Genomic DNA, 26,268 nt, shown 5'->3' with positions numbered 1-26,268 from the left:
TTCAAATAGGAAACAGCAGGAAAAACAGGTGTTGAAAACTGTAGGCTGAGAAAACCATTATTAGGTTATATTCTGCCATTAATAGATCTGATTACCTGGTCATTATTCTGAACACTGTTTGCAAAAGGTGGGAGATGTAAGAGATGCACTGTGAAGTTTTGCTATGGGTGTTGAGATACTTCTGTAGCTACATGTCAATGCATGGCTGAGCAGCTTCAGAGGCTGGGAGAAGCTTCTTTGGCTGATACTTGGTTAGAAGCAGCATCCAGTGGTAAATTATGACTGAAATCAGAAATCAGTACCCCTGTAAATGTGAACTATGGAAATGAAATTAGTGTCTAGATCTCATTCTGAAACAAGAGGGGAAGCTTTTAGTGAGCATGTACTGTTGTTAAAACTAAGTAATATGGAAATTCACACAGGGTGGAAAACCAATACAAGAAGGCAGCCCAGTAGAAGGACTTAGGGGTTGGGTTTTAATAAACCTCAAATATGTAAAAGATAATGTCTAACCTGTATTTTATACTTATTTTAGTCTGAGAGCTTTGTCTGTGTGTGCCACAGCTCATTGCTTGGCTGGATGAAGATTTTTGCTTGATTGCTTTTTTTTACCTTTAAGAAAGAATTGTTATAATCTGACTTCACTTTAGGATATTTTATAGTCAGAGCTACAGGCTGGCTCTTGGAGTTATACAGAATATCTACTTACAGAATAGGTGGGATGCTGAAAGTAGTTTGCATTTGAGTGTTAAACCACCATTACCTCTTCCTCCAGAAGGACAGAGCACAGTGTTCATTCCTGTTAGTTCACCTGCATCAGCTGAATAATGCAAATTCAAAACTTGTAAACTGAATAGAATAAACATAAAATCAGAGTTTGGGGGTTTTGCTTGGTTGGTTTGGTTTTCTTTCCTCCTGGTGTTCTAATTATGAATAAAAATGTAATCAAGGAGAACTGTTAGCTCTAAAGCTGTGGAGGAGACCAAGCTGAAAGTCTGTCAGTTCAGTGTGATGGCAGATGTTATTTTATCTTTATTTAGTAATATTTTTAAAGTTAATTTTTAGATGGCATGGAAGGTGTTATGTAGGCTTATTTTTCTATGTTGTGAATTTAAATTAAAATTCCCATCACTACATAGCATGGCAAATCGAAACCAGAAAAAAAGGCAAATTGTACATAATTCACTTTTGTCTAAGTTAATGTAAAAATTAAAATTCTAAATAAAGGTATGTTTAATCTGTGTAATTCCTTATTGTGTTCTCATAGGAGAATACAGAACAATGTATTCTCCTGATCACTTAAGAAAGCAGTAAGTTTCTTCTAACCAATGCGAGTTTCCTTTGGGAGAAGAGCTTAAAAAAGCAAAAATGAAAAACAAAATGGAGATGGTGCAGGAAACCCTGTTTAATTAATCTTACTGATTTAAATCATAGTATCAGTGATACAAGTCAACCCATGTACTTAGTGCTTTTGCAAGAACAATCTGCAAGCTCCCGTGGAGATGAAGGTAGTGGGCTCAGAAGGAGCCTGGGCAGTGAAGAGGGAGGTAGTACCCTGGGCAGCAGCAGTCACCCCAGCTCACTGCATCTCTGCAAGCATTTCTCACTGCCAGGGAAGAGAGCTGGCCAGGACAGAGACCTGCGGCGCAGACCCAAGGCAACTTCCGCAGTGGTTGTGAAATCGTGCTCTTAAGTCCTCTTATGAAACTAGCCTTTGCTTTTATTAGAAAGGTTTTAAAGTATCCCAAATTGGAAAGCAACACTTAGTTTCTAGTTTAATGTGAATAAAAGGATATTGTAGGCAAAAATTGTGGGTTTATTATTTGTCATTTTTTTTATGATGTTCATCTATAATAGTTCAATTTTTCTGTTTTCTGTAAGAGAAATAAATCACCATTATGTGCTGATTTCTCCTTATGGTTGTTTATTGTAGTGTGATGGTTTGTTCTGCTTTCAAGTGTCATTAATCCCCAAGAAGTAAATCAGTTTCTGAATAAGCTTTTCTTTGTTTTATTTGACTGGGATTTAATTCTCAGCATTGTTTAAAACGCTTTTCTTTTTATGGAGGTACCTTGTTAGGAAGTGCAGCATGAGAATGGTGAAAATATAGAGACTGTAGTTGTCTCCTGTTACTTCTGTTATTTCTCCTTTTCCTTTCTCCTTCAGCCATATGTAGCTGTCTAGGGTTTGGGGTGAGGTTCTCTATAAGCATAGTGGTTTGCTTGAAAAGGGTGAGCAGAGGAGGAACTGTGATGCAGTCTGGTCTGGGGCTCCTTGTCTGATTCTGGCTTTGCTGCTCACCTGCATGGTGGCTTTGGGTGAGTCTTCTGTCATCACCAACTGGAAGTAACTGCAAGGTAGCATTTAGTCTTGGGTGGTGCAGCATCTGTGCTGATGTCTCTATGCAATGGAAAATTTGGACTTTCTGTACAGGAAGACTTGCTTCAGAGCTGACAGTGAGACAGAAGAGACTCATTAAAACAAACAAAAAACCCTCAGTAAAACCAACATGCTACGAAAGAACTACCACAAACCATGTAAGTTGCCTCCCATGCTTCTTTACCTGCTCTTCCCAAGCAAATTTTGTGGCACATCAGCCAAGAGGCAAGTAATTAAAAGCACTCCAATACTGTGTCCCTGAGAGGAGTCAACAGAGAGGAGTTCTGTCTCATAAGCAGTGGTATCTTTGGGAGAGAATGATTCTCTTCTCTGTTCTCTTCCTTGTTTCTCCCATAGGGAGTATTGTGGTGATGATCCCAATTTAATTCAAACAGAATTGAAAAATTGATGCTGTGTGTGGCAGAAGTGGCTTGTTCTCACTCTAGTCAGCTCCAGAGGAAAAGCTCCATAAGACCACTGGGCACTTGGAAAGGTTTCAGATCTAGAAAGAGATTGCTGGTGGTAGAGTCCCTGCTCTGTTGGAAACACAGAACACTCTGGTGGTATGCAAGGCAGCAGTAAACCTCTACACAGAGCGGCAGAGGAGCCCATATGGAGAAGATAGCATACATGAAAAGACAAGAAAAACAAGGATAATTTGTTTCTCCTTTTTGTCACAGGACAAATTAGGGGGGTTTTGTTTGGTTTTGGGGTGGGTTTGGGTTTCGTTTTTTTTAGTTTTGGTTTCTGTGGGGTGGTTTTTATTTTGGTAGCGTCATGTAAATTATACCTTCTCCTTTGCAGAAAGGACTCATAATCTCTACGACAATAGCTTTTATCAGTTTGGGGCTAGTCTGCACGCGTGATGATGATGCTTCACTGTTGTGTCTTTCTGGGCTTTTCATTTGTCGCTTTAGATCTAAAATTTCTACTTAAATACATTTGGGTTGATGGAAACTAACAGTATCCCTTGTTCTAAGGGAGGGGGAGAGCCTTTCTGTTGACTGGAATCTGAGGTGCAGGTTCAGACACTGGATTTGGCGTGGATGTGTGATGTAGTTGCAGAATGAACGTATGAGATCGGCAAAAGGATCTCTGAGGAGAAGAGGTAGGTATAGAAAAGGCAGAGATAGGGATATCTTGCAAAATCCTCAGAAATGCCTCTGATGAGGAAGGGATATCTTCGTTGCTGGAGAGAGTTTGCCATCATATTTAAAGAATGGTTACTCAATCTGTCTTCAAGACTGCTACAAGAAATAAAAAATTACATCTGCTTCATTGAAATTGACCCTTCAATCTGCAGAAATAAAAGAACTGGTGGCTTTTCATTATGTATTGAATGTTTTATTGTAGTATCTACTGTCCCTCAGGCAACCTTGCTAATATACTCCAGCATATGTAAATGATGTGCTCTGAATAGGCAAATGATTCCTTATCAGTAATGTGCGCTGCATAACCCTTGTGCCTTAGCAAAATGCCAAATCTGCAGTGAAATCTGGTAGCTGAATAATGTGTTGGGTTTGATGCTGCAGCTGGCTGTGGGCATGGAAAGGAAGATTCTCCAGCCCTGGCAGTGGGACTGCTCTGTGGAGGACGACACTGGAGGAGGTTCAACCACAGTTTCTCATTGAAATTGGAAGGCAGATTTTACTACAAAGCAGTGCCCAGGACCAGCTGATTTGGCTTTCTCCAGTCCCTTCATACTCCTTTTTAAAAGCAAAGCAAATTTGTTGAAACAGAATGTGCCCCTGCTGCTAGGCTTGGGGGAATACTCAAGATGTCCTCTTACGACAGGAAGCGCAATGCAGCAGTGTCTACCAACACCAAAATGAAAGAACATAAACACAACTGTGTGTTGTATTATGGGCTTCTAAGTGATTTTTTTCCTGTTTGTTTCTAATTTAAGAATTGCAGTAAATCATTATAGGATGAATGTATCTTAGGAAGTAACTCGTGTTCTAATAAGGATGTCTGTGTAGGCCATACTATATACTAAGTGGCACTTTCTGTCACTCTGTATGTCATCAGAGCTGTTTCAGAGCATGTTTTCAGCTGTGTCAGCCACTGGATATTTTAAAAAATGCTTTCCTATTATGCCATTCTGCTACTGACTCAAAGAAGGAATACGGTACGGCCAGCTTTCAAACTGGTGCATACTCTGTCTGCTTCAATGAAATCAGTATTTTTAGTCTCCACCTACCCTGGCCTGGGGTTATGTTTGTGAACTGTATATCAAAAGAACATTTTATCATCACAAGTGTTTGAAAATAATTTTCTAAAATCAATGTTCTATTTTCTTTTAAATTTGCATTTAGTAAAAAATTCTCAACATTTCTTTCCTCTAAAAAAGTTAGGGGCTATTAATCATGGGAGAAATACATCTGATATTATTTTCCCCAGTGACACGGTTTCATCTGTACTATGCCCCACATAATTCTGTCCTTACCACAGTGCCATTCCAGAGGTTACACCCAAGATAAATTTATCTCAATGTATCATAGGTTATTTAGCCATTGAAATGCGGGGTGGATGGGGAACCCAACACAAAATCTGGCTGTTTCTGTGGGTGTGCACAAGCTAGAAAATCTGCTGGCAGCAAACGTGGCTCATGGCAAAAAGTTAGTTGCCCTGATTCTGTCTTTTCAAGAGTCAGAGAGACAAAGGTAGCCCTGAGCCTCCTGAACCAGCAGTGCCAACCATGAGGCATGTGGGGGTGCTCTGCTTGCTGGTGCAGCTGGATGTAGCATGCAACTCTCCCTGCATAGCACCAGCCATCATTCTTCATAATGTCTGTACCTCACAGAACTGATTTTACACAGTATTTCACTAAATTCGCTATTACACTAAAGGTCATCTCCACTCTCATAGTTACCTCTTTATGTGGCCCAGCACTGTAAAAATGAGCTGCACTAATGCTGCAACCGGACAGGCAGAGAACCACACTGTGTAGCTGTAGGAACAGAAATGTATGTATGTCCATCTAATACTGATGTGTTAACTTCAGAGCTGCTCAAGGGTCATATCTTCATCCAGCGAATGGACAAAAATTGCCATCCTTTCTCTCTGCTTCCCTCAGCAATTGCTTATTGTGGATTTTTAATTTCTTTCTCCAGCAATGGTCTGCAACCTTGAATTGTGCTAAAAACACATGCCAGATTGATGATCATGCCACACAGGCTTGGTAGCAGGGTTGTCGTAGTGCAGCCAGCATCCTCCTCATGGAGATTACAGCTATGAATTTCCATCTGCTGTGACTACCTACAGTGTGATTCCTGGGTATGGGAACGTCAGTTGGCTCCCAAGGCTGAACAGGTTTCCATTTGGCAACCATCCCTGCACCCCCAGCATCAGTGCTATAAAGACATCAGCAGTAGGTCATTTGCTTTGAAGCCACAGTCTATAAGCCTGCAATTATATATTTTCCTCTACTGCATTATACTGGTACCCAGATTGGTACCTTGTGAGACTTTATGCACACCTTATAGCTTTCAGTCCAGTAGCAGTCATCTCTTTTGCTGGCTAATCAGAAGTGTTATTGTTCAGTATTGATTTTTTTGGAGGGGGAGGGGAAAGAAAAAAAGAAAGCTTCAAACCTTAATACCTTAATTAAACATGGTGTGAGCCAAGCCTGCAATTTCAGGATGGCAATGGAAGAAGCAGATCCATTTGGAGGGCAGTAGGCTGAAAGCCTCAGCAGCTGTGAAGTAACATCCCTTCTTGGTATGGCAGGCTCAGCACATGCAGAACTTATTGTCTGACTTTGGAAACCTCTTGAAAACTTGACCTACATGCTGCTGTCACCCTGCACCCCATCTGGCAGTACTGGTCCCTTCTCCTCAGCCCTATTTGCTCTGACTGCTCAAGCAAAACTCTGACTGTGGCTTGTGAGCGTATAATTCTGTTGAAACACTGGTTTCCTGGTGTGGGTTCCTGTAGCATCCTTTAGACAACCCTCCCCCTAACCATAGGCATGGTCCCCTTATGAACACTGGAAGTTAAGAGCTCATAGATTTCCCAGTGGAAATTCTGAGAGCTGTGAGCAATACTACTTCGTGTATGTGACTGGTGTTACTGGGACACCCTGGATGAAGCTTCTGGGGATTGTGGAGTTGAGATTGATCCCTCCAGGAAGCATTGGACCCTGTAGGCTGCAGCCAGTGAAACCGACAGCTTTGAAATGAACCTCGTGAGGGATTTTCAAGCACTCATTCCCAGGATGTTTCTAAATAGAGCCTGTGATTACTCCAGAAACCACAACTGTAACACTTTGGAGGAAGAAAAAAGGCTTAATAAAACCAAATGTGTTTGTTAACAGTAATTCACAGCAGGCTCTGTTTCTGGTCCTGCCAGCTGCCATAGTCTGCAATGGTTGCATTTAGCCAGCCTTGAAAGCAGGAGCAGGACAGGCTCTGGAGGAAACCTTCTGCTCTCTCCTATTGCCTGGAGAGAGAAATTGCTTTATAGTGATGCTTGGAAATCATGTGCCAGTCACATGCTAAACAGGTAACGAGGAAGAGGAGTAAAAATATGTGCAATAGATTTGAAAAACTTTCTCACTGAGGTATCAGTCTTTTGGGCCTCCTATTACTAAGGGGCTTGATTCCTCCCTGTTTTGTTCCACATGATGGTTTGTCCCTGCAGGGGCTATGTAAAGCACTGTCATATCAGATGCTGTTTTGTAACACTTGGCTTGTGCAAGTGCTGACAGCAATACCGGAAAGTAGCATTTATTTCTTTTTACCATGGTATGTTCTAGATCCATCAGGAGTTGCAAATGTTCTAGGATAAATATAGCTTGTTCCTTTGCTAGCTCTGAGCCTGCTTTCCTCCTGAAAAAAAGGAGGATATGGTGGAAAGGAAGAGGCATCTCCCGTGCTATGACAAATCTGAACGGTGACATGTGGGAACAGGATCTTGGACTTTGAATACCACCATAACACCGTCTAACTGTGAACTGAACCATGCATGATGGCATTATGCAGGCCAGCTCTGTTCTCTCACAGACTACTTGGAGAGTGCATTTACACCATCCTTAGTTTCTCTATTGTAATGTTCATCTGCAACCTTCCACACAAATCTGTCTCCAAACTCCTCTCCACAGATGGCAGCAGGAGCTTTGCGTTTCTGAACTCATGCTTCTCAGGTCAGGTTCTTACCTGGGGCAGCTCTCCTCTTTGATGCACATGCTGCATCACCCACCTTGTCTCCCTTCTCTTGATTCATTAGCAGTAGCTGTACCTCCTGTGTCCTAGTATCTTGTTGCTGCTATGTGTATGTCTACCCTTTCCTCTGGCATTTGTGGTATCTGCCTTTAGTGTCCCAGTTTTGCTTAAATGGTCTGATTTTTGGAGCAGAGAATTTCAGGGAATGGAAGGATATGTCCTTGCAAATGAGAAAAGAACTCTTACAAGATCAGTGGATTTCTGCAGTATAAAGTGAACTTGAGGGAGAAGAATCTCCCTCATTCCTCCACATTTCTATGTCTTTTTCCCCAGAGTATTGTAAACAGCAAAACTGCTGCTGGAAAGCACTATCCTGGTGGTGGAAATGGCTTTCTGTGGCTACTTAACAATAACTGGGGAGATCAATAGGGACTAGCAGCCATTATGCAGTGAAGAGTGAATGATACGAACTTTCTCTCCCCTGCTGCAGCGTATAGTGTACCATGGCCCTCTTTCCTTCTTTATACATGAGTGTTATTTCAGGCTTGATTTTTCTTGATTTCAAGAAAAAGGTGCTGATTTCACTGTATTGAGGCAATGCAGAATTTTGCTGCTGTTCATAGGGGAATGTCTTCTCATAATCGGCCTTTCAAGCATGTTTGCAGGCTTGCAAGTCCCTTCACCTTAATGTATTTTAAAATCATCTCATTACCTTTCATATATATATGTCCATGTGATGCATTTGGAGCTGCATGGGAAAGACATGAGCTTCGCATGCCTGCCTTTAGAGTGATGCTGGCCGCATGGGATGCCAGGCAAAGCAATGTGGAATAGACTTTAAAAGCTGGGAAAGAAATGAAAAGTATTCATAAAAGAATGGGAGGCATTTGGTGTAATCTACATATTGCATAGTCTTCATTTTTTAAGCTTGAACAGCATGCTCAAATTGTTAGAAGTTAAAGGTTAAATTGGTTCTTTCAGAAATAATTGACAATACCAATTGCATTGTAGTGGTTTTGAACGCTGGACTGAACAGTAAGATAAATAAAATTTACATTTTTGTTTTGAGCATTATCATATAGCTCTAATTCAGCTTAATGAGTCAATTATCCACTTGCAGAAATTAATTACAAAACAGGCTCTAAGAGTGTCCAGGATGGGTTATGTCCAGCAAGCAGCATACTGTGGGATGTAATGAGTGATGCTGAGTCTCTTTCCATCTCTGTAGCTGTAGGAGACTTCTTTCCTCAGAATACAGGAGGTGGGAATGGAGAGCTTTGGTCTTGAACTTCAGTAGGAAACCTCCTGTCCATCTCTTATACTTAATATTCTGCTTTGCCTTGAGTAAAAGTGGGCTTAAGAGCATCCTATATTGGGGAAAATATTTGAGGGGGGGCTTGTAGCCAATTGAGCTGCAGTGTTAAGGGCTCTCCATTGTTCTAGGGTGCTTGGATGCTGCACAGAGCATTTCCTGCAGGGATTTTGATCTGTAAAATGTTAAGCACCTGTCTGTAGCAATGATGCAGCTCATGTCAAGGGAATATTATGCAATAGATCAGAGTTAAATTAAAACTCACTTTGTGTATTTATAAATGAGCAGAGGTATCTGTTTCCATCCTTAGGAGAATTTGACACATGCAAATGTGACAACCACAGTCTCTGGTGGTTGTCATAATTTTAAATGAAAAACCCAGAGAGAACAAATTGCTTGTGTTTCTTCTTGACAAAACTGGATTACATACGATCTGGAAGGAAATACTATACTCGGCAGACTAAAACTGATTCATGTATTGCCTCTTAATCTTTCAGCGTTAGCACTGACTGAAGTTGGGGTTGTTTTTTTGGGATTTGGAGGTTGTTCCTTGTAATCTCTGAAAGAAGTTAAGCATTGAATTGATTATTTGAATATTTAAAGGGTGCACTGTGCATCACCATGAATGCTGTGATCTTTAGAGGCACTGACAGCTTTCCCTCTGGCTGTTAACATGTCTACTTTATACAACATAAATGTCAACATCACTACTCCTCTAATTAGAGCAGTAGGTCAAACAGTGTCTTTGTAGAGGAACCTGAGCCATTAGCCATGTTAAGAAGCAGCCCCTTTGTTAAGATGGATTTTTTTTTTAAGGTTTTTATCCTGTGACAACCTACAAATGCTGTTTTCCAGAGTGAGGCATTTTGCTTTATGCAGAAAAGGAAATACATAAAAGAGATCGTCCCTCAACCCGCTCAGCCACCTGAGCTGAGAAGCAAACCTTCCCCAGCAGTGCCAGCTCACTGCAGGTCTGACCTGCATGGATTTTGTTCTGTTCAAACACAAGAAATGTATGTTCCCAGAGACACTTCAAATACTAATAGTACTGTAAGCTGTAGAAGCTTATGAAGGTAGAGAGATATAGTGCTGTCCTTTAAAACTGTTTTCTGTTAACTCATGCAAAGCAAAATTGTCATGATCGTCCTCATTTCAGTATTCTACTGGAGGCACCACTTTGGTTTTGCCTTTTCTCATTTGTTTTTAAGTAGAATTTAGCACCATTTCCGTAATGATAGATCTTCCATTTAAGACCAAGAAACCAATACTGACCATCTCGAATATCTGAAAGATGTGATTGCTATTTACAGTTTATCACATTTATTTTTCTGAGAGTCTTTGCTTCTCTGAAATTGCTTCACTGAAATTGCCTGTGGCATTATGGAAATAGATGGGAAGGTATTTTTAACGAGACATTGAATTCAGCATTTTTTTAATATAAAATAATGTTAAAATGTTTTAAAATACATTTAAATAAACTTTTTTTCTATTTTTATTTCTGTGATTTTTTTTTTTTTTTAGTGCATAAGTAGTTAGTGAGTCTCTAATGGATATTCTCAGATTCCAGAACTGCAGGATTTTTCCTAAGTCAAATGAGCTAACCCAGGCAAGAGCTACTTTAATCTGCCTAGTGGTTTCTCTGGAAGGTGAGTGACAGCAGTAGACAGAAGTCACACAATGTTTCCTCCTTAAAGAAAAGCACATTGAAGAACAGTGGCTAGCACAGACAGACAATGGATGGTTTGGGCCTGGTTTCCCTGTTCTATTTTCTCATTAGCATTTGGCACAATGCCTTGTGCTTCCTTTCTCCTGGATTCATCACAGATTGAATTGGTAGCTGAGAACCTGAAATTGCTTGCAGTGTCTCAATGAAAAAAGTCTCTTCTCCCTTTCTGCTGTGCCCCCCCCCAGCACCGTGCTGGCATGCCGCCTTGGGGGAGCTGAGGCTCCTGCAGAGGGGTGGTCTTCCATTTGTTGGAGAACCTGTGCCTTTACTGCCATGGGTCCTTGAAGTTTCTTTGTTTTGTTTTGTTTGCTTTCTTCTACATTTGCTCAGTGACCATCATAACATAGAAAATTAAAGCTGTTCATACCCCCAGACAGAAGCTGTATTCGCAAATTTATTATGCCCTTCTCTGAAGAGCCACTGCTGCTTCTGCCAAGTTAACTGCAGCAGATCTATGACCTGGAGGCTGCTCTTCAGTAGGCTGAAATTAAACTATTCAACACTTTTCCAGTATTGTTAATACTGCTTCTATAAAGAAGCTGGGGCAGAGGATGCCAGGTGCCAAGTCTCCCTTGGATTTTAGAGTGGTATCTAATGTACTTTAAGAAATCCCAGTCTTACCACTAAAAAACAAATGGAACTGAAATAACTGAGTCAAGCTTAAATTGTTTTTGTTATTGCAGGACAGATGTATCAATTGCTGTCTTTTAACTAGGTTTTCCACTTCTTGTTGAATCTAAGTTGAAGGACTAAGGTATACTGTTCCCCCCCCCTTTTTTTTTTTCAGAATAAAAATGTCCTTGTATGTGCACCAAAATATTGCAAATAAAGAGAATGAAATAATTTTGTCTGTTGTGTGTAAAAGAAGTTTTACATGAAAATTATACGTAAGTATAACCAGTTTCTTAGTTTGGCTCACATTGGCCGAGTACAAGTATGACCTGTGGGCTCTTCTGGCTCTTGGCTAAGTGATGCTTTCTGCACCCCTGAGCACAGGTGGCTACTACATTTAGGAATGAGCTGGGGAGCTCTGTTGTTTTGGAAATGTGGGGTTTCCACAGCTCACACACCGTCTGTACCCTGGTTATTTGCTGGTAACCCTGCTCAGCAGGAGTCATTTCTTTCCCTCCCTCACCTGGTAATGTGGTAATGTCTCTCACACTGCTCTGTGCAGTTCCTTGAGGCTCCAAAGTCAGAGCTGGGAACTGAACATGGCAGCAGTATGGCAGCGTGCATGGCAAGCACTTGGCAGTACCTGCCTCAGGCATGTTACAGACCAACAGAGCCTGCATAGAAACCAAGACATAGAAAACCTCATGTATCAGCAGGACTTATTCCCATTTTTTAAGTGGCAGTGGAAATGAGAGACTGAGAGCAATGAGGCATTTGGCACATCAATTAATAGGTGTTGTTTTATTCTGTTTGGCCTTTTCTCTTGTTCTGGGGCAGGCAGTAAGGAGTCCTGAAGAGCAAAATGCCACTATCCAATAAAGATACAAGGGAGAGATGGAAATCCAGCCAGATGCTAAGGATTCCATTAGCTATATAACTCCAAGCTGGAAGCTGGAAATTGTTCCCTGTGCAGGCTACCATAGCCATCAGGGTGAGGCAGGGCAGTTTTGTCTTCACACATCACGTATTTCAGAGGAGCATTCCCCAAACCCATGGTCTGATTTCCAGCTGTGATTGTATTATTAAGTAAATAAAGACCATTGTCTGGGTGTTAGAAGCCAGTCAGCCTAGGCAGAAAGAGATGAGACAGGCAAGGACAGGCAGAAATACTGAAGAGAAAGGCTTGTGGCAAAAAATGCAGACAATACTTAGGAAAATGCTTCTTTGAAACTGTGCTTCCCTAACCCAGTTCCAGTGCCCATCACAGGAACAGAAGCTGGATTTGAATAGGGGTCTCAGAGGTCAGTGTTTTATTCATTGAGCTGTAACTGCTTGAACTGAGTCTGCAGTCCAAGAGACAACTCAGAGCTTTGCCTGATTTGTATTATGTTTGCACTGTGGGAAATTGGTTTCAGCAGACCAGATAATGCTGAAACGTTGCTCAGCTGATAATACAGCAATTACAAAGTTCACTGTGAAAGATCCTGCTGTGAACTGGCTAAAGGTTTCTGCATCAATTCTGGTTTTGGTAAGGTCTTCAGCATATAGCGAGAAGGCAGCATGGATGTAGAGGGAAGATGTTGGAGGTTATGGCAATTTATTAAATCTGTCAAAAATCGTGTGTTTTACTTTGGTGTTAGTTTTTTGGTTTTTGTTTCATTTTGTTCTTTTTTTTTTTAATTAACAATTTAATTGTAGTACAGCTTTGGATGTTGATTTCCATGTTCTTGTCAGGGATGAAAAATAATGGTTGCTGCACCTGAAAGAGGAATTTGCCTTTTGATCCCACCTGGCCATGGCCGTTAGCATCGCTGTAGAGGCTAGGGTGCTTTAGCACTGGCCAGGTGGAAGATGTACTGCAGGTAGTATGTTGCTCCTTCTTAGAAATCCTCCACCATCTCATGTCAGCCCTCCTGAATTTGTTATCTTGGGAGATGATGGACCTTTGAGAAGTTCAGGAAGGTTTTAGCAGGAAAGAAGAGTTGAGTTACTTTTGAAACCTTCCTGCTCTCTATACCAACCTCTTCTTTCTGTAACCTGTTGACTTGGGAGTAACTTTTTGTTCTCTTTATTTTTTTTTTTCAAAGCATTGTGTCAGTTATGCAAAAGAACAGTTCTAAATGCTTTGGTGCTGTTATAATAAAAACAGGGTGCTATTATGAAAGCATGTCTTGACACACAGGCTGTTGAACAAATGCTCCCCGTCTGTATATTGGCTCGAGGGCTGAACTTCTGTATTAAGCTGGAAGGGTTATCATTTGGCAAGTCTGTCTGGAGTGCTGATAAAAATATTGCATGTATTAGGCATTAAAAATTGTCAGAGAACTAGAAAGTTATACTTCTTTTGAAAAAGTGTGTAATGGCTAACCACCAGAAGGCTGTGCTGCCATTCAGCGAGACCTGGACAGGCTGGAGAGTTGGGCGGGGAGAAATTTGATGAAATTCAACAAGGGCAAGTGTAGAGTCTTGCATGTGGGGAAGAACAACCCCATGTACCAGTACAGGTTGGGGACTGACCTGCTGGAAAGTAGCGAAGGGGAAAGGGACCTGGGGGTCCTGGTGGACAGGAGGATGAACATGAGCCAGCAATGTGCCCTTGTGGCCAAGAAGGCAAATGGCATCCTGGGGTGCATTAGAAAGGGTGTGGTTAGTAGGTCAAGAGAGGTTCTCCTCCCCCTCTATTCTGCCTTGGTGAGGCCGCATCTGGAATATTGCATCCAGTTCTGGGCCCCTCAGTTCAAGAAGGACAGGGAATTGCTTGAAAGAGTCCAGCGCAGAGCCACAAAGATGATTAAGGGAGTGGAACACCTCCCTTATGAGGAGAGGCTGAAGGAGCTGGGTCTCTTCAGCTTGGAGAAGAGGAGACTGAGGGGTGACCTCATCAGTGTTTACAAATATGTAACGGGTGGGTGTCAGGATGATGGAGCTAGGCTTTTTTCAGTGATATCCAGTGATAGGACAAGGGGCAATGGGTGTAAACTGGAGCATAGAAGGTTCCACGTTAACATCAGGAAGAACTTCTTTACTGTGAGAGTGACAGAGCACTGGAACAGGTTGCCCAGGGGGGTTGTGGAGTCTCCCACATTGGAGATGTTCAAGGCCCACCTGGACAAGTTCCTGTGTGATGTACTCTAGGTTACCCTGCTCTTGCAGGGGGTTTGGACCAGATGATCTCTTGAGGTCCCTTCCAACCCTTGGGATTCTGTGATTCTGTGTGATTCTGTGATTCCCAATACAAATGAAAAGACAAGATGGAGAATCTAGGAACTATAATGAACTTTCACACTTGTAAGATGTAACTGTGTTTGCTGCAACTTAGCAAGTGTAGATTTGCAGTCAAAGGAATTTAGGCGGTCTGTTTTTACAGCTCAGCACCACAGAATAACTGAGTCTTCCATGTCTCATGGTTGTTCAAAGATGATTTGGTTCTTCATACTTCTTAATCAGCATTAAATTAAGGAAAAATCATTCCATCCCCCCTCTTTTAAATTGTTACAGCTTTCCTGATTGGCAGAAGGACTTTAAATTTCTAGTTTAAAGTTCTGGAAATTTTACTGAAAATTGTTTTGCCTTAGGTTTTTTTAATTTCCAGTCCTCTTATATTTCCCTTTGCTGGACGCTGTGGCTCAGTAGAAATAGAGGATGCTGCTTCACAAAATCTTGGCATTTTTCTAGACCTGCTTTCTCTTAGAGCTCAGATAAGGGTCTGTATTATTTGTCGTCTTACCACACAATGGTCTCAAAGTGAGCTGTTCATAAGACAATCCACTGGGGTATGGGAAGAAGATACTAAAAGCTCAGTAGTACATGTATATAATTTATAAAGCAGTATATATTGGGGTGAATGAATTTTTTTCTGATAGGAGTTTGGGGTCGAAAAAGTTGGGAGTACATTTTCATTACAGGGGATTGCTTTCATAAGATTTAATGAAATCATCAGCAGGCTACGGGTAGCCAAAATGCCTAAATTTATTGCCTGAAGTGCTTTTAGTAGAAGTTTAGTCCTGGATACTGTTGCGCATAGACATCAGCAGTAAAATTATATTGTATTTGGCAATAGCCTGAAGCTGATTTTAAAAGGGAATGTGCATGCCATTGTGGAGGCTTTGGCAGTTGTTGGCTGCAGATGTAGGAGCTGAGAGCATGGTTGAAGGTGAGTAGCAATTCTTTGGGAGGCCCTTAACTACCAACCTCTCTTTAGATTGCTTTCTGAAGGAAATAAGGCTTATGCAGTTGCTTCACTTTTGTTACATCCTTTTTGATCTCAGCTGTCCCAGTAGCTGAGCAGCAGACTCATAAACATCAGTCTAGTTTGACAAAGGAATAAAAATCTCACTGATTCGTGAGACTCAGAAAGTGAGTGGAGAAGAGAATGATTCAAACTGAAGCTCCTCCTGAGGTAAAGGCAGCACATGGTCTAGATGACCAGCCACTTGCTGCCAACCTGCATGTGTTGGGTAGCTGACCATTTAGTAGACACATAACCCCTGAGAAGTGTTGCTGTATTGTGTCTCTGCAGGATGGGAATGTCACAGGGGACGTATCAAAGTCAAGAACATCATTTTAGAAGATGTAAGGAAGATTGCTAGGGGAAAAAGAGTGCAAATCATGGGAAAGCAGGAATACTTCTGCCATTATTTGACAAACACTGCACACAAACAAGTCTGGTGCACAAATGTGCTCAAGGATTCTGTTTCAATTTTGGCTTTCATAAAATATTTTTATCTGCCAGGCAATGGGGACAAATCTTTGCCAAGAAATAATGAAAGGAGGGAAGGGGGAAAGGAAGGGGCTGCTGGGATAATTTTTCATTTGTTTTGTTCAGTATTGTCAGTAGTTTTGGACAAGGGACTTTCTTACTGTGCATCTCTTCACTGGCTCTTCTTGTGTTTGTTTTTACTAAAATAGTCTGAAAATCATTCTTCTTGTAAAAGAAGATTACAGCATGTTAATATAGAGGTTTCTGAGTATAGTTTATTTACATTTGCTGCTGGTTTATGCCCACCTTGAAGACGGGTATACCTTTTCCATGCTGGAAATCTACAAATGATCAGACCTGCTATGTTCGCTTTTTGTCAGAATGAAGATACTTAATCTAAAAACGTCCTATGACTCAGGTGCACAGATTGTTTCTTGTGCCCAGGCATAATCTGTTATTCTTCCTATCTGAAGCATATCTGCAAATACACAGATGATACAAAAGGTAAGTTTCTGATGGAGCTGAATTTTCCCACCAGCTTCAGCAAGGATAGAGCAGGTATCAAGTCACATAAAACTAGCTCAACATCCTGTTAAATGTTACAAGGGAATATTGTAAGAGCTACTATTTATGTACTATAAGACAAGGAAAAGGTGGAAGGAATATGGATGCTATAGTGTTGTTATAAGAGCTTCCCTGCGTGTGTGTTCCACAGTGTGTTGCATGGTGGTGAAAGATGTGGTGAGTTGACATGACAAACTTCTGGCTGTACCCATTCCACCTTCAGGGATCCTTCTGCAAGTCGAAGTTTCCCTTCAGACTACTGTTCCCAACCTGTCCTGTTCCAAGAAGCACAAATATCAGAAGCAAGGATAGACACAAGCCCATTCTTCATCATGGTGTGAAGCAGTCTCTCGTCCTCCTGTAGCCTTAACAAATGCTGTTGTAGGACATCTTTCTTCGCTAAGCAGTAGAGATCACCAGCTTCTGCAGCTGTCCTGCACAGCATGGCCTTCACTTCGCTGTTGTGCTTTGGGCCATGACTTTTAAGGGGTGGTGTTGCTGTCCTGAAAAGTGCTTTCCCAATGAATATCAAATGTTCTCAGTGTGGCAGCCTCAACGCCAGGGAGGCACATGCCTTCAGAGATCTTCAAGTAATAAAAATGCAGTTAAATGTAATTTCTGATAATTTTTTGTCAGGTTCTTGCCCTTTTATCTCTGAAGCTGTCCTTACATGCCTTCTCTTCACTCCAGCATCAGAAACATCAGAAAATCACTCCTTATCTTCACACCTGCTAGGCTGTACCTCACCCATCCATGAGCCTCTAAAAGGCTTATGATAGAAACACTTCCACTGGGTTACAGTGACCAGCAGCATGCTATAGAGGTGTCTCACAATGCAGGTATCTTATCTGCTCGGTAAAACACGATATTTGAATTACATTACTTAGTGGTGGATAGCATTAAATAGCAAAGGTTAGTACTAGAAATGAGCAAGTGCTAGTTTGGAGTGAGAACTTCCTAACCTCACTTTAAGACCATGGTAAAGTTGGTATTTCTTGTTTCACATCCAAATCGTAGAAATGTATATGACCTCCCTGTAAATCAGGAGCTACAAAAATAATGTATGCAGTTCAGTTCACCATTGCCCACAGCTGCTGGAACCACTCATGATAATCAATGTGTTTACTAAAGTGTAAGGGAAAATGTAAGCTGAAAGTGAAAATACATCTGCTGTGGAGCAATGTCGGGGATTAGCATGTGTTTGGTGGCATAAACACAAGAATGTTTTTCAGCTGATAACCCAAGTAAGTTTGTATTGACACTCAGATCGCTGCTAATAGCTCTTCAGATCAAGGTCATTGCTTTGCTTTAACATAAAAATAAAAATACATGGAAAAGAAAAGTACACCTCTTAAAAATTTCAGTACAGAAGAAGGTTACACACCAAGTGCAAGGTCCTGCACCTGGTTCAGGGCAATCCCAGACACAGCTACAGGCTGGGCAGAGAAGAGATTCAGAGCAGCCCTGCGGAGAAGGACTTGGGGGTGCTGGTTGATGAGAAAATAAACATGAGCCAGCAGTGTGCACTTGCAGCCCAGAAAGCCAACCGTATCATGGGCTGCCTCAAAAGGAGTGTGACCAGCACATGGAAGGGGGGTGATCCTGCCCGTCTCCTCTGCTCTCGTGAGACCTCACTTGGAGTATTGTGTGCAGTTCTGGTGTCCTCAACATCAAAAGGACATGGAACTGATGGAACAAGTCCAGAGGAGGGCCACGAGGTTGATCAGGGGACTGGAGCACCTCTCGTGTTAAAATAGTCTGAGAAAGTTGGGGCTGTTCAGCCTGGAGAAGAGAAGGCTGCGTGGAGACCTCATAGCAGCCTTCCAGTATCTGAAGGGGGCCTATAGGGATGCTGGGGAGGGACTCTTCATTAGGGACTGTAGTGATAGGACAAGGGGTAATGGGTTAAAACTTAAACAGGGGAAGTTTAGATTGGATATAAGGAGGAAGTTCTTTACTGTAAGGGTGGTGAGGCACTGGAATGGGTTGCCCAAGGAAGTTGTGAATGCTCCATCCCTGGAGGTGTTCAAGGCCAGGTTGGACAGAGGCGTGGGTGACATGGTTTAGTGTAAGGTGACCCTGCCATGGCAGGGGGGTTAGAGCTAAATGATCTTAAGGTCCTTTCCAACCCTAACTATTCTATGATTCTGTGAAGGTTTATAATAGTCTCTACTATAATTCTCAGCCTCTGGAAAAGACAGATCATAGCTTCAACTGAGGCTACTTATGGGAGCAGTAACTGCTTCTTGAGCAGGTGTTACTATGAGTAAGGAGGTGCCTCCTGCCTGCTGCAAGGAGATGCCTGTGCTGGTGGCTGCAGTGAGATTAGAAGATACATGACGGCTTAGAAGATACAGTCCTTTGTACCACTGGCTGTCATGAAGCCACATGGGAGTGTTTGTTTAATACAGACTGTAAAATGTCCCAGGCACTCAGGACTCTTAAGTACTTTCATACTTCCAGGGGAACTTTTCCTGGGAAACTTTGATCATATTAAATAAATTTCCCATGATATCATAACGCTCCATTCATTATAAATGTGCTGATTTGCGGATGTGCAATTAGCTGACTCAAGCAAAAAAGCAATATAGATATCCTGTGTATGAAGTGGCAGTTTATTTCTCTCCATATGGTCTATAACTTGTTCCATGTTGTTTAACGTGGGGTCTGGGCTTACTGCCCATTGCTCATCACAGTTTATAGGGAGGAAAATTGAAGGCAGCCACAGAGTTAATTCTTTGCAATACCGTTATTTCCTTAATGCATTACCTAAGCTGTTTGCATCAGCCAAAATAGTCTTGAAAGCAGGTGAGTCCTGAGTGTTCCCTCTGCAGAGTGAAAGTGGAGAGGAAATCATCTTAGAAAAGGGCACTGCATAAACTGAGAGTTGGGCTTCCCAAAAGGAACAAATAGGGCTCCCAAATCCTGCCTCAGTCCCTTTAAAGGATTTGGTATATATATCTATTTTTTTCCTGACATATGTTTATTTATCTCTACTTGAAATACCAAGGGTTAAGTCTTGTCCCTCTTAAGTCCATGCAGAACTTCATTGGACCTCAGCAGTGGTGGGGCTGCACCCTAAATTAAGCCTCAGGAAGACTCTCATGTAAAATGCGCTCAACACAGGATAATTGTTTTGCTGTCAAAGTGGCAGTTAGTACCTTACCTCATTCACATTTTTAACTCTCATAGTACTAAATAAGTAAATTCTACTCTCCAGTATCTCTCCTGCTCCTTTAAAAGGAGTGGAGAGCATGAAACAAAACAGATTTGAGAAAGAAATAGCATATATTAATGTACAGGGTTAAACTTCTGAGAACAAGGAATCTTTTTTTGTCTTATCAGCATGTTTAGCAGTTGCAAATCTCAGTGTATACGGAAATGCCTTATATTCAAAGGTTATTAACAGCTGTGACATTAGTTGTGCAAATCTCATATATTTACAAATCTGAACTGCATATTTTATGTTTTTATGTAGCATTTATGCATATATTGATGCAATTGCCTTGTAGTTTATGAAATCTGAGTGTACAATTTCAGTGTGAACTTTTTGATTCCTTAATCATGAGGTCATTAAACGAAAGCCATTGCCATATGCGAATTTTGAATTCTGTGCAATATAGTAAGATGCCTTTTGGGAGTAACAGTGAATTAAAACCAACAGATACATGTATAAAAACTTCATTTAAGGTGTGAAATACATGTTTATTAAGAAAAGAATGTTTTAATCATGTCTGCCTTCAAATAACTCCTAGGTGGTTACAGGTTTATTTTTGTATTATGACTGTAACAGTCTTTTTAGAGTACACGCCACACATTCTACAGTGCATCTCCAAATCATTTTATTTAGAGGTGAGTCATTTTTGAGGCTGAGATGCTTACCTTTCTGCATTCAGCTTATAGCTCTAAGGATTTAAAATATGTAATGTGTCTTACACAAATCATGTTTCATCTGGTAATGAAACTCTCTGAAAAAAAATAAAGCGAGAATGCAGTACTTGGATGTCTTTGCAACGTGAAAATCAAGTATATGGCCAGCAGACGTGCTGCTCGGAAACCTATGGGAGTATTCACATGCTTGCAACTAGAGCCTTGCTTCTGTGTTCAGGAATCCTGATCTTCTCACACAGATCTCAACACATGACTGAAATAATCTCTTTATCCAGCATACGGTCCTTTGTGAGGACTGGATAGAAATCAGCTACTGGGTCTTATTTGTCATTTGTCCCCGAGTGCTGTTTCCTTCTAAGTGCTCCCTTTCTAGTTCAGGTCAATGGAGGCATTTTAGCAATGCAAAGAGGTGATTAGAAGCACTTCTGCTGGAATGTATGCTGTAGTGCTTAATGAAATTAATTTGGCTTATGACGAGGGCATTGAGAGGCAGTGCTGGGCTTTGTCCCACTCACTGTCACTGTTTCCCAGTGTGACATTGGAAGTGTCAGTAGTGACCCACTCTTTTCTGTGCTTCACGCATGCACAGTCCTACCAGGAGCTGGGGAGAAGCTGGGAGCTTTTGTGCCCAGGAGAACCGAATCTTTAAACCCAGATTATTCTAGTTGATATTGTTGTAGCTGATACTTGTGTGTGTAAGGAGAATCATACCTGCTTGGTTTAGCAGGTAAACTGTTCTGACAACAAAGTGCTGTCTCCTTGCCCAAAATCAGTGATAGTGTCGATCCCAGACACGTGAAATCAGAGAAATAAAAAGGCTGCTCAGATCTTTCCTTAGTTCATTTTCCTGCATCTCTCTGCCTAGAACAGTGGAGCTGATCTGGGCAATTAGTGATTTGAGTCCACAGGTATTTGGAGATACATTTTTCAGGTTATGTCCTTATTTTATAAGACATGCAGTCTTATAAACATACTTACAAACATACATAAGTACCGTTTGCACAGACAAACTCTACAATAATAGTCTAAGTGGTGTATGAGCTATACAGAGGAACTGCCACTTGCCTAGTTGAAATCCCAGAAAGAATTATATTAAAATGCTTCATTAAACAGAAAAAAAAAAAAAACACAAGAAAAACCCAGGGGAAAAAAAAAAAGAAAAGAAAAAAGAAAAGCACAACAGAAAAAGCATTACTTGAATGTCAGCAAGAACTTTTATTTGTTGTTGGGTTTTAAACTTCCCCCACCAGCTGAAAACTGAAACCCTTCAGTTGCACAGAGATTTACTGCAGAGGAATCGGAAGCTGCAGCTGAACGAGAGATGGACTAACAACTATGGGATCAAGTAAATTTTGACACCCATGTTTTCACTAGCTGCCATTTCACCAACAGTTTCTGCAGATCTTTCAGTTAGACCATGAAAGTGATCTTTTGTAACAGGAAAACTAGAGAACATGAAAAAGCACTCTGCTCCTCTGCTCAGGTAGAGAGGCGTTTGCAGCCCTTTCTCCCCAGCAGAAACTGCTGAAGTGTTTATGTAGCTGGTGTGCCCTGCCAAATTAAGCCTATTTCGTACACTCCTCTCTTCTTGCTATATTAAATGGGGATCTAAGGTTATTCACATGTGCGTTACACTCTGAAACCACTGCAAGGACATGAGGTATTGTATAATCTCCTGAGGACTGGTCTTCTCAGGCCTTTTCAGGTTTTACTGTCATCAGTGTTTAAGTTCTGGCAGATGTGCAAAAGGCATCAAAGTAGATGAGAAAGATAAGATTTTGTGCAAGGCTTTAGAGAAGGGAGTTAGTTCATTTGCATTGCAATTAGGCAAACTGGGTTTAGATTAGGTAATGTGCCTGTTTCTGGTTTGTGCAATGTCCGGGTGGGCACAAAGTGGCTAAGCAAAATGCTGTAGAGAAACACAAATGGGTGGGAACCCTCCCTCCTTCCACATGCTGATCCTACACTACCTTCCTGGGGCCACGCCATGACATGCTCAAGTAGTGGCATGGTAGAAGTGTTTTCTTAATCTATGTGAATTTTAAAAGTGCTATTAAGGTAAAGGATGTAAATTTGTGAACTCGATTTGTATTACTAGGCCATCTTTCTGCCATAGCCAAATGGCAATACCCAGTTAGTGGAGTGGCAAAGCAAGCAAATGACAGCCTGTAGAGATACAGCAAAGGAGATGGAAGCATTATTGCAGGGAAAACCCAACTTCCTTGTTAACGGGAATGTGGATGCATGCAAACACATATGTGGGCAGCTCATGGCAGGGTTGAAACAAAAGTTTGTAGTCTCTCAGGAGTCTTTTGTAGGCACAGTGCAGTCAAGGAGGCTTAGTTTTGCAAGGCACTCCATTAAAAAAAAGACAGAATACTGGACAGAATTGCCTGAAAGGTATCAGTGGATGGCACATCTTCTACAGCAGAAGCTGTGAGATAAGGTATCCTCCTGCTTATGGCTATGACCTCTACAGTGGTTACTTAAGGCCAAATCCCATATGCCATTTGTGGAAGGCTTAGCATGGGACAGGCAGGCAGGGGACACATGATAAAGTCTCATCTTCGCTATCCCCAGGTGCCCCAGCTGGCTGGAGGCCTGCCTGCTGCTGAGCCACATGGGCTCTCCCAGCTCCTGGTGATGGAGGGCAGGCACGCACTACTTGCACAGCCCGTGGAGCAAACTTTGTCTTGTTTTGTAAATGTTAGAGATTTCTCCCATGTCCTTCTATAAACTGCTTAATCAACTACCTCCTTCCGGGAAGATGTTTCTTAGTTTCTGCATTTACGGTGATGCCCAGATAGGATCATAGGGTTGAAGAGCAACCAGAAAAAAGCTTTTGCTCTGGCTGGACCTTGATTTATCTAGGTGTAAGGCAGCTCCCATCTCATCTCATCATCTCATGGGAGATGAGTCAGCATGCAGTGTCCTGGGGAGCACCTCCCATATGAAGATAAGCTGAGAAAGTTGGAGCTGTTCAGCCTGGAGAAGAGAAAGCTGTGTGGAGACCTCATAGCAGCCTTCCAGTATCTGAAGGGGGCATATAGGGATACTGGGGATGGACTCTTCATTAGGGACTGTAGTGACAGGACAAGGGGTAATGGGTTAAAACTTAAACAGGGGAAGTTTAGATTGGATATAAGGAGGAAATTCTTTCCTGTTAGGGTGGTGAGGCACTGGAATAGGTTGCCCAGGGAGGTTGTGAATGCTCCATCCCTGGCAGTGTTCAAGGCCAGGTCGGACAAGGCCTTGGGTGATATCGTTTAGAGTGCGGTGTCCCTGCCCATGGCGGGGGGGTTAGAACTAGATGATCTTAAGGTCCTTTTCAACCCTAACTATTCTATGATTCTACGTGCCAGTTCGAGTCTGGGGATGGAGCTGACCCCAGCCAGCTGGTGGGCAATGCCAGGTTGGCTGCAAGGCAGGACGGGGCCCCTGGGTTTGGTTCTGCAGCATGCAAACGCCCATGCCATAAATGAATAATAGCGATATTTTCTGTCTGAGGTTTGTTTGCTTTTGGTTTCTCTTGGACAGTGAACCTGTACCTTGAGAAAATAAGCAGAATGTTTTTAATATCCATGCCACCAATGAGACAAAGGCAGTGCATCTAATCTTAATCTATATTGTTTGGACTTTTGTTCGGTAAATTAGCTGTAAGAAAGAATACATTTCTTCTTTAAAGTCTCTTCCCCGCCCCTGCTGTACAAGCGTTACTTCCTGCCCTTCTGCTCTCTCAGTAGCGCTTCCCTTTCCTGTTTTGGTTATAAGCCTTCATAGAGACTCCTAGCTTGTCTCCTTGCCAAATTTGTCTTCTCAGTAATCAGGTGAAATAGTCTATTTTGATTTAACCACACGTGCTGGATTTGAGTGTACACTCCTGTGGGATTACCTGACCAGGTCTTCCTCAAATGGCAGGCACGTAAGTATCTGGGAACCGAGCAGGGAGGCAGGGAATTCGTTGACCAGTGTTAATGTGACTGGATGGGAAGGAGAGCATGCATTGTCATAAATACAGAAGGCTTGTGTTTTGGTTATAGCCTCATGAGATAATTTATAATTGTATAAAATGGAAATTAAGCTTTTATGGAAATGCTACATTAATATGCATCCCCTAGCAGTGAGGGAGAGGTTGACTTGACAGAGTGATCCTCTTTCATTCCTGGTCTGCCTCTCTGAGCTCCAGGGGAATTGTCGCAGGTTTATTTGCATTTCTTCTGGGATTGAAGGGAAACCAAAGCAAAGCAATTCCAGCTTTAATGAAAGATCTTTATGTTGATTTCCTGTACTCACGTATGAGTCTGCCTCTCCTGATTATTAATGATTATGATCTTTCAAAACCTTTGTTTAAGGTACTGTTCTCCTGAAATATGGGTATGGCTAGCCCATGAGTGAGAGCCGTAAATCATGTATTTTCACTTGACAGTTCAGTTTTGGGTTTTGAATAATGTGTATTTTACAAGATTAGTTACCTGTCGGTTTTATTTCTGTAATTTAACGGTGAGGGAAAGTAGCTTATATTAATAGCAACCTGATCTAGTCAAGTTGCTTTTTTACTGGTTTTGATTAACTGGGTTGATGGTGTTTCCCCAGGCCATTTGCTAGATTAATTTTTAGGAAGTTCTAAATATTTACTTAGGTTTTAATTTTAGGAACTCCCAAAGTATATCTTCAAGGTGGTGTGCAAAATCTGAAAGCGAACCACACTTCACTGCAGAAAGAAATGTTGTGTGAATGGAAGCGTTACTGGAGCAGTGGAGTTTCTCCATTAAGAAACAGCAGCAACCCTACCTTTTTGGAGCTGGTGGCAGCTGAAGGGCATGTTTCCTGAAGCATGGCATGGCTCTGGGAGTCTTCTCAGAATTACTACACTTCCTCCGTGAAGTGCTTTTGCAAAGCAGTTCTCTTAAAGCATGTTTTTAACATATTGAGGTACTGATGGCTGGAGTTCCCCTTAGAATCATTTGCACCCTTCCGCATCAGTTTGCAAAACCTACCAAAAAAGTGGTGGGTTAAAATTAACTCCACTGTGTAGTTTCAAAATCTCAGCAACATAACCTAAGCAGATGTGCTGCTTTACAAGGGCATCAATCTGCGGCCGCCCTGCTGGCCCTGAATCTCCACTAATTGGTAGATGTGCTATTTACATGCCACGGCGGACACCAAGAGGTCAGGGCTCTCTGAGGACTTTCACTGGTGGTGCTGAGGTCAGAGCTGTTTTGGACTGGCTCTCAGGCCCAGGTGGAACACCTCTTCCCCTGCGCTGTCGTTTTGCATATGTGATTTTTGTATTTCTGCTCATTTCTCCCATGCCCAAGAGCACTGAGGGGTGTCAGAAGGTTATGTAAGTTTCTCTGGGCATGCCAGGATTGCATGCATGTTCCCAAATTTAGCAACTCGTCTCCCAGAGTCCTGGCTTAGTGTGGGACCTGGGTGCAGCACAAACTGTCTCTTTTCTGGTTTGCAGCTGAAGTATCTGCAGTAGATGTCTGCAACAGATACTGGACGAGGGAATTCCCACTGGGTATGCCAGTGTAATAAGGAAGAATTCAAACTGAATGTCTTACTGCTAGCAGAGAAAAAAGAGTAACTCTTAGATACTCTTCCTTTTGGAGGTGAACTGGTGTTCATATTGCTCCTGTTAATGCTGTAGGCACTAGTGTTTCCATTTCCTGCTCTGTAAAATATGTATTTATCTTGCAGGTGTGTCATTAATTTATTTAGCAGTGTCAATCTGTTTTGAGAGCTGCTTATAAAGGAGGCTTTATTTTTGTACTATTTTCTTGTAATTATTTAATATTGAACTGTTTAGATGCTGGAGTTTAACAGCAGAGAAAGGTGACGGCCAGTCACCTGCAGCAGATGCTCAGTGCAAAACACTCATTTCCCACTGGCAATGCAGCCAAAGCCCAGCACCAAAGGC

General features: G+C 41.8%; 1 protein-coding gene across 8 annotated transcripts in view; it reads left to right on the top strand.

The window, feature by feature from the left end:
* Nucleotides 1-26,268, top strand: part of EVL (Enah/Vasp-like) — a 155,626-nt gene that overhangs the window by 48,909 nt on the left and 80,449 nt on the right. The window contains exon 1 of one of the 8 annotated variants that reach the window (XM_061376434.1): nucleotides 24,124-24,267. The exons of the other annotated variants lie outside the window; for them this stretch is intronic. Coding sequence (XP_061232418.1) covers nucleotides 24,257-24,267 — 11 coding nt within the window. The 5' untranslated portion in view covers nucleotides 24,124-24,256. Of the gene's footprint in view, nucleotides 1-24,123; nucleotides 24,268-26,268 lie in introns of those variants that run through there. 8 annotated transcript variants of the gene reach the window in all.

This window comes from Neopsephotus bourkii, unplaced genomic scaffold (assembly GCF_033783945.1).
Source record: "Neopsephotus bourkii isolate Nb327-2 ecotype Australia unplaced genomic scaffold, CSIRO-AGI_Nbou_v1 NB_1707, whole genome shotgun sequence".
In the NCBI taxonomy this organism is placed as follows: domain Eukaryota; kingdom Metazoa; phylum Chordata; class Aves; order Psittaciformes; family Psittacidae; genus Neopsephotus; species Neopsephotus bourkii.
This window is presented reverse-complemented; position numbering and strand designations above follow the sequence as displayed.